Source organism: Sinocyclocheilus grahami, unplaced genomic scaffold (assembly GCF_001515645.1).
Source record: "Sinocyclocheilus grahami isolate Dianchi unplaced genomic scaffold, SAMN03320097.WGS_v1.1 scaffold84.1, whole genome shotgun sequence".
In the NCBI taxonomy this organism is placed as follows: Eukaryota; Metazoa; Chordata; class Actinopteri; order Cypriniformes; family Cyprinidae; genus Sinocyclocheilus; species Sinocyclocheilus grahami.
The window spans coordinates 901972-909834 of NW_015505263.1; the positions used below are offsets into that span (position 1 = coordinate 901972).

The 7863-nt window shown below is 40.0% G+C and overlaps 1 protein-coding gene across 1 annotated transcript in view; it reads left to right on the plus strand.

Annotated features, from left to right (window-relative positions):
• npas3 (neuronal PAS domain protein 3) overlaps positions 1-7863 on the plus strand; it is a 341558-nt gene that overhangs the window by 74872 nt on the left and 258823 nt on the right. Inside the window, exon 2 of the mRNA XM_016274094.1 lies at positions 3070-3168. Within this exon, the coding sequence (XP_016129580.1) occupies positions 3070-3168 (99 nt within the window). The remainder of the gene's footprint in view (positions 1-3069; positions 3169-7863) is intronic.

The window sequence follows — 7863 nt, forward strand, 5'->3', positions numbered from 1 at the left end:
AGTGAATGCCCCTATAATTTTTGTTTGTTTTATATTTACGATTTAGTTTTAATCCAAATGTATGCGCTAATGGAGCGAACAGCAATCAAGATCATGCAACAGAAGTGCGTGCTCTCGGACTCTCTCTCTCTCTCGCTCGCTCTCCATACCGTCAAATAACTTTAGTAACTTGTGCATTGTTTTACTTACTTGCTTTTGACATATCCGACCGAACTACAAACTTTCCAGTGATGTCTGTGAGATATTCACTCGACAAGCTTGTGCATCTGTGCAGCTGTGCATTCAGAATCCACCCAGCGTGCTCTGCTTATCAGCTCGGGCACATCCGATATATAGGCGTGAATATTGAATGTTTAACATTATATTAATTACTTGCATGTACTTCATAGACATCCTTAATCTCTAATAACTCCATTCTACTCTCTGTTGTTCTGTTTTCAGTGTTTCTTTTTCTGGACACAGCTCTATTCACACGCTGTTTGGTATTGTTTTTTTGTATCGGGGCATTTTTACGAGTACGAGTACAGGAGCGCAGTATTGGACCCGATACGATACCAGTACCGGTATCGGTGCATCCCTAATTTTGGTGTTGGAAGAAAATAATCACTGTACCAAAACAGCAGGAGAACGTATCCAGCACCTCTCTCCAGCTTGTAGGATTGTCAAGGAGTCACACAGGACCAGGATTTAGCGTGCACAGGAAGTCTGACGCGATTGAGACGGCGTCAGGGTCAGCGGTGCTGTTTTGTACGTGCACCCGGAGCAGGCCTGCTTACAAAACTGACACATTTTCAATCATATCGCCGATTCCCTGGAAATCACGGAAAGGCCACGTCGGAGCATTTTATAGAGTACAATGCACCAGATGGGGATTAGTTTTCCCAACATGTGGGGAAAAAAGGTCTTTTTTTAAAGAGAATGCGTGGTGTAGGGGTAATATAGTCGGCTTTGAAAAATGGACCAAATCTTCCGCCGCTGTCTGCAATATACAGTGCCTTTACGGCCATGAAACAAAATCAAAATGGGCCTACATTGGGCCGTGGAGACACTGTGCTTTATGTGTAGGTGAGTGTGTGTGTGTCAGAGCGTTGCGTGTGGAGGTGTTTTCATTCAGTTGGTGGTAGAATGGCGACACTCTCCATACCTGCAGGGAATTTATTGTGCTAAATGAATTGTGGCCCGTAGAAGTTTGTAAATTGCAAGGCATCAATCTAGAGGAGATATAGAGAGAGAGGAGCGCGGCCGCGTTCACCCCGTCTGATATCAATCCTTTACCGTTAAAACCTCGCCTTTCAATTCCTCCCCATTCATCCTGCAGCAACCTCCGGTGTTTAACAGGGATCATGAAGAGCCCTTAACAAATAAAAGCTCTTTAGCGTTTGAGTGCTGCAGATAAATGCGTGAACGAGGCCGTTTATGCAGAGCAATTAGAATGCCACCCCTTATCTGTAGTGCATCACGCCCCAGACGAGCCAGTCGCATTGCCCCAAATCAATAACCCGGAAAATGTGTTAATGTTAAACTACTGTTTTGAAAAAATACATGTTTAACATCAGTCAGTAAACATTCTAGAGTCTGGCAATGATTGAGTAAGGCGGAGCTACAGCGTGTAATGCAGCACTGAAACGGCTTTCTCAATTATCAACATGTAAACTTATATGCTGCTTTATTTGTATTTCAAATATCAAAATTAATAGAATATATGCTGTGTGGTGTAAATATTTCTCATACTGGTTACTAACAGCAGAAAACATCAAAAGAAAAAACATTTCTAATTCATTTCATTTTACATTGCATATAGTGCCATTTTTCATTATTATCCGAGACCATTATTTTTACATTCCAACAAATTCGTCATTTTTATAAAAAGTTATCTATCTATCTATCTATCTAGATATCTATCTATCTATCTATCTATCTATCTATCTATCTATCTATCTATCTATCTATCTGTCTATCTGTCTGTCTGTCTGTCTGTCTGTCTGTCTGTCTGTCTGTCTGTCTTTTGTTCTACCTATCCTTCTATCCTCCTATCAATTGTTCTTTCTATCATTCTGTCTGTTGATCTATCTATCTATCTGTCTATCTGTCTGTCTGTCTGTCTGTGTCTTTTGTTCTACCTATCCTTCTATCCTCCTATCAATTGTTCTTTCTGTCTGTTTGTCTGTTGATCTATCTATCTATCTGCTAAAATGTCTCTCTATCAGCTTATTTAAATGTCTATTTATCTGTCTTTCTTTCTGTCTGTCTGTCTGTCTGTCTGTCTGTCTGTCTGTCTGTCTTTCTGTCTGTCTGTCTGTCTGTCTGTCTGTCTGTCTGTCTGTCTGTCTGTCTGTCTGTCTGTCTGTTGTTCTACCTATCCTTCTATCCTCTTATCTATTGTTCTTTCTATTGTTCTGTCTGTTGTTGTTTTATCTATCTATCTATCTATCTATCTATCTATCTATCTATCTATCTATTGTTCTTTCTATCGTTCTGTATGTTGTTCTATCTATCTATCTTCTGTCTGTCTGTTGTTCTACCTATCCTTCTATCCTCTTATCTATTGTTCTTTCTATTGTTCTGTCTGTTGTTGTTTTATCTATCTATCTATCTATCTATCTATCTATCTATCTATCTATCTATCTCTCTATCTATCTCTCTATCTATCTATCTATCTATCTATCTATCTATCTATCTATCTATCTATCTATCTATCTATCTATCTATCTATTGTTCGTTCTGTCGTTCTGTATGTTGTTCTATCTATCTATCTATCTATCTATCTATCTATCTATCTATCTATCTATCTATCTATCTATCTGTCTGTCTGTCTGTCTGTCTGTCTGTCTGTCTGTCTGTCTGTCTGTTGTTCTATCATACTATCGTTCTATCATTCTAGCTATCTACCGTTCTGTCTGTCGTTCTATTGTTCTGTATTATATTTCAGTTTATCAAGTATATGTAATTGTTTTTGAAATGTTTTCCTCATTGAAGTTGTACTCATAATCTGTGAGAATTCTGGGTCATTCTGGGTGCTGATGTTTCCCTCATTATGGCCGTTAAGAGCTTTTCCACATTTCTCCACAGCGAGCCATACTGGGAGAGGTCTGCTAATGCAAGCTCCTGCTCCGCCACTAGGCCCAAGACACTCCACCTTGGAGGGCAACAACATACCTCATCACCATGGTAATCCATCCCTTCTACCACATCTCTCAGTACAGCTGGAGCCAATAGAAGTCACAGATCATCTGCACATACACCAGACATTTCAACAGCACTCCAGACTCACACACATTGTCACAGACAAATAAAATTTGTATTGTACAGTATAGATGATACAGATTCAGTGATTTATAGCTTCCTCCCAAAGTTTTTATTAACACTGTCCTTGTTACATCTTAGAATTGTTTTTTTTTTCTTTTAACCATGGTCACTGTAGTTTCTTCCAGAATGCTGGTATAGGTATAGCTACTTATGCAAAAGGTGTGCTGCGTTCATGAAATATTCTGGATCTTCTTACACTGCCTAAAGGAAACACCAGATTTATTTATGATTAGTTTACAGAAGCTACAGTAGCTGTTTTAGCAGAAACTGTGGGTACTTACCATAGTCAGTTTTTGTAAGGTGTCCTCTCACTACCAGCCTAGAAATGTATATTATTCTTTAAGATTTTTTTCCTCATAGGTGTTTTTTTGTTTTGTTCATTCAAGGTAGCAATACATCTTTGACTGTCTTTCAAGGATTTGAAAAGGACAAAAATATATTATTTTACAGTAGCTGCAGTAACTGTTTTGTCAGAAGCTGTGTCAACACAGAGTCCTTTTCCCTGTCTTTTTCCCTAACTATCATTCTAGAAATGAACAATGAACACTTTTAGATTTTTCCTCATGCATGTATGTTTTCTTTTTGTTCATTCGAGGTAGAATTACATCTTTGACTATGTCTTTCAAGGCTTTTAAAAGGACAAAAAACACATTATTTTACAGTAGCTACAATTTTGGCAGAAACTGTGCTTACCATAGTCGATCTGAGTCCTTTTCTCTCTCTTTTCCCCCCGACTATCATTCTAGAAATGAACAGTGAACACTTTTAGATTTTTCCTCATGCATGTATGATTTTTTTTTGATCATCTGAGGTAGAATTACATCTTTGGCGTTTTTTTTAATTCAGTGAGCAACCCCAAGTGAGTATTTCGCCTTCACAAAGACATTCTTAATTGATCAAAAACAAGTATTATTGCTTTTGAGCCGCGGCAGCTCAAATAAATTATGCCACAGCAACAGAAATCCAATACGTAATAGGCTTAGTAAGACGAGCCGTATTGCTTATAGCTCTGATAAACGATGCCCCTTTCCAGAAGTGCCCTTCATTGTGCCTCTCGCTGATTTCCAACCAATGAAGATGAAACAAGGCATCGTGGGAAATGAAGTTTCATGTATTCCTCCGAGACCAGGCATGCTGGAAGTTTCCAGAGATGCGTGTTTGGGGAAGTCTTTGTAGCGTACGGAAATGCATTTGAGAAATATGCGGCGCTGATTATATGCAGGCGCCGCTTGATGGATTGGTAAGGAACGGAGGCACGGGGGCTCTGGGATTACTGTCACACTGACTAAAGAGGATTTATTTATCACATTCACAAAAAGCCTCTTCTAATAGCTCATCATGGGGTGTATTTAGAACTATTAGTACAACCACCCTTGGCTTCTGATACACTACCTGCCAGTGTGCATAACAGCAGATCTGCCTCCTCTGTCATCTGCGTTTTCTCTATTTTTATGTCTCTTTTCTCGCACACCGGCATTCTGTTCACGCTTTGACACTTTAGGTATGGCGCAAAGCCACTAAATAGATTTTCACCTTTTTATTCCTCTCTGAAAGCGTTCCAGCGAACAAAAGCACAATGCCAATACCATCACCACGCCAACATACTGGCATTAGATGCCCTCGCTGTCCATTAAAGAGGCGCATACTTCAAAAGCCAGGAAATTATTTAAATGGACCATATTCTACTTTTGTTGCAGTTTATTTTTTCCCTTAGAAGGCCACTTATAGTATTAGTCAAGGTGTCTTGCACCCAAAACAGTCTAAATGTAGTTTCCTGACTATTTTCCCCCTTCGGTGACCTTTAGAATTAAAGAGATAAGAAATTAAAATTTTGAAGTTGTTCCAAAATCATAAGCTGTTAATTTTTTTTTATATGGAACACAAAAGTAGTTTTTTTTCAAGGCCATAAAAAAGATATAAAAAGAGTCCATAGTATGTTTGGCTATATTGCAAGTCTTCTGAAATCATATGATAGCTTTGTGTGAAGACAGACAGAAAAAATGACAATTTACAAATTTAGTTATTTAGTTTTCTCTGCTGCAGCTGTCAAATTTAATTTTCCTGCAAACTGGCACACCGTTTTTTTGGTGCTGGAACCAATGGGGCTTGGCATCAAACATCAAACCTGTATCTTAACAAATAAGTTTTTGCTAAAATACCGGTTTGTTCCTCACTCAAAGCTATTGTTTGACTTAGGTTTATTTGATCAGAAATACAGTAAAACTGTAATATTGTAAAATATTATTACAATTAAAAATAACTGTTTTCTATTGGAACATATTTTAAAATGTCATTTATTTCTGTGATGGAAAGCTGAATTTACAGCAGCCATTAGTCCAGTCTTCAGTGTCACCTGATCCTTTCGAAATCATTCTAATATGCATATATAATAAAAAAAAATTTTTAATGAGACTTTTTCACAAGTGATGGTGTACTGTATAACTGAAGCAGTGGCTGTCTGGTTTGGTCACTGTGAGGTGTGCTTATGTATCTCAGGTTGATGAGTCTGCCGGTGAATTCCAGCAGGGTTATTTAGTTTAAGTGCTGTTTGATCCGGGAACGCCGGGCAGACTGAAATTGAGATAAATGGCTGTGTGGAGAGGGACGGCCACCTCTCTTCCCAGCATGGGGCCTTTGAGGGGCCGCAGCGGGGCCAAGGGTCTGCCGCACACCTGTCTCTCCTCGTTATGGAGTCCAGCGCTCACAGAGATACCAGCTCTCCTCTATCAAGGCTTATTGGGACCTTTGGCCCCATAAACAGCAAGACATGCACAGCGATTGAGTCGTGCACATCCATTACATGTACATACACGCGCACATTATATATTCCATCCAGCCCTGTTTCTTCTCCAACACCTGATTGGACCAAACTCGGATTGGATTCGACTGAACAGTTGGAACAGAGCATTGGAATAGCTCTGGTAAAACGTCAGATAGAATTAAAGGGTGTGAATGCCAAAGATTTAGATGCATTGGCTCGGGTTGTGAAATCGTCTAATCATCTGAAGAAACTCTTTCATTGCCAGAAGGGATTCCCTAGTTTTGGAGAATAATAAATGTTTGTGTTCTTAGTCAACATGAAACGGACTCGCAGCCCATTTAACGTGCATAATGTGATGGATTTTAGAGTAAAACCAGCTGATCTGGAATTGATCAGACTCTGAAAAGTGGCCATGATTATACTAGAAAAGATGCATATACTTTTTGCAGATGATACCAGAAAACATTTTTATTTAGCCTTTATCTGCTGGTTTCCAGAGATGTTGAATGGTACGTGGAGGCTGAAGGTCAAGATCACTCTCAAGAGCCTCTCAGCATGTCTCAATGGTAATGTTGCTTTTTCAGATGTATTATTTGCTACGACTACTGCAGCCATTAAATGTTTAAAGGGGTCATATGATGTGATTAAAATTTTTTCTTTCTCTTTGGAGTGTTACAAGCTCTTGTTGCATAAATAAGATCTGTAAAGTTGCAAAGATTAAAGTCTCAAATCCAAAGAGATATTCTTTATAAAAGTTAAGTGTCAACCACGCCTACCTAAAACGGCTCGTTCTAACACGCCCCCACATGTCTACGTCACGATGTGGGAAGATTTGCATAACACCGCCCAAATGTTCATCCAAAGAAAGAAGGCGTAACTTTTATTCTCACTGTTGCCGCCGCGGCCATGTTGTGGAGACACTGTGTTTCGTTGTGAAAGCGAAACTACTTTGTTTGGTCTTCCAAAAGAGGACGATATCTGCTTCGTCATGCCTGGAGCTGATCCGTGCTGGTCGCTGAGGAAATACATCAACTTTGCGCTGTGGATTGCCGGATCGGCTTTCACCGTGGACGAAGCGGAGTCCAGCCCGAGGTCGTCACATGTGGTTGCCGCAAGCCCTCCGGACGCTCCTCCTTCAAATCCGCTGGCCGCGCCGTTCTCAAGCCTGCCCGCCTCTGCTCACTCTAGCCGGCCTCCGCTCACTCTAGGCCGTGTTGTGTGACGCTGTTTCGTTGTGAAAGCGAAAATACTTTGTTTGGCCTTCCAAAAGAGGACACAACTAGAAATCAGTGGTTTTATTTGTGGTTCAAGTTTTATTTACAACACTGTTCCAGAACAGTTCAACCCAAATATTCAGATGTGTGCAGCACATTTTATGGAGGACTGTTTCCTGATCCTGGTAGAGTAGACTACAATGCCGGCTGTTCTGACTCACAGACTGTAAGTACATTTTTTATATTTAACGAATTTGCCAATGACAATTCAAACGCGAGTTTTGAGCAGTGTAGAGTAGCACTTGTTGTTTGTCATTTCTCCGATCACAAATGCAGACATGGTTTTATGTTTACGCGGCGCGATGCAACGCGTAAAAAGTCAGTATAAGTCATTATAATTCGTAATGATGTACCCACTGGATGCAACAAATGCCTCGTTTATAATGGGTTTTAATGTTTATTAACATTAGCTCCGGCCGGACAGGGCATCACAATATGGTAAAGGGCGTAACATTTCCGTCACACGCTTGAGGTATTCGGCCAATCACAATGCTCTGGATAGCTGGCCAATCACAGCACACC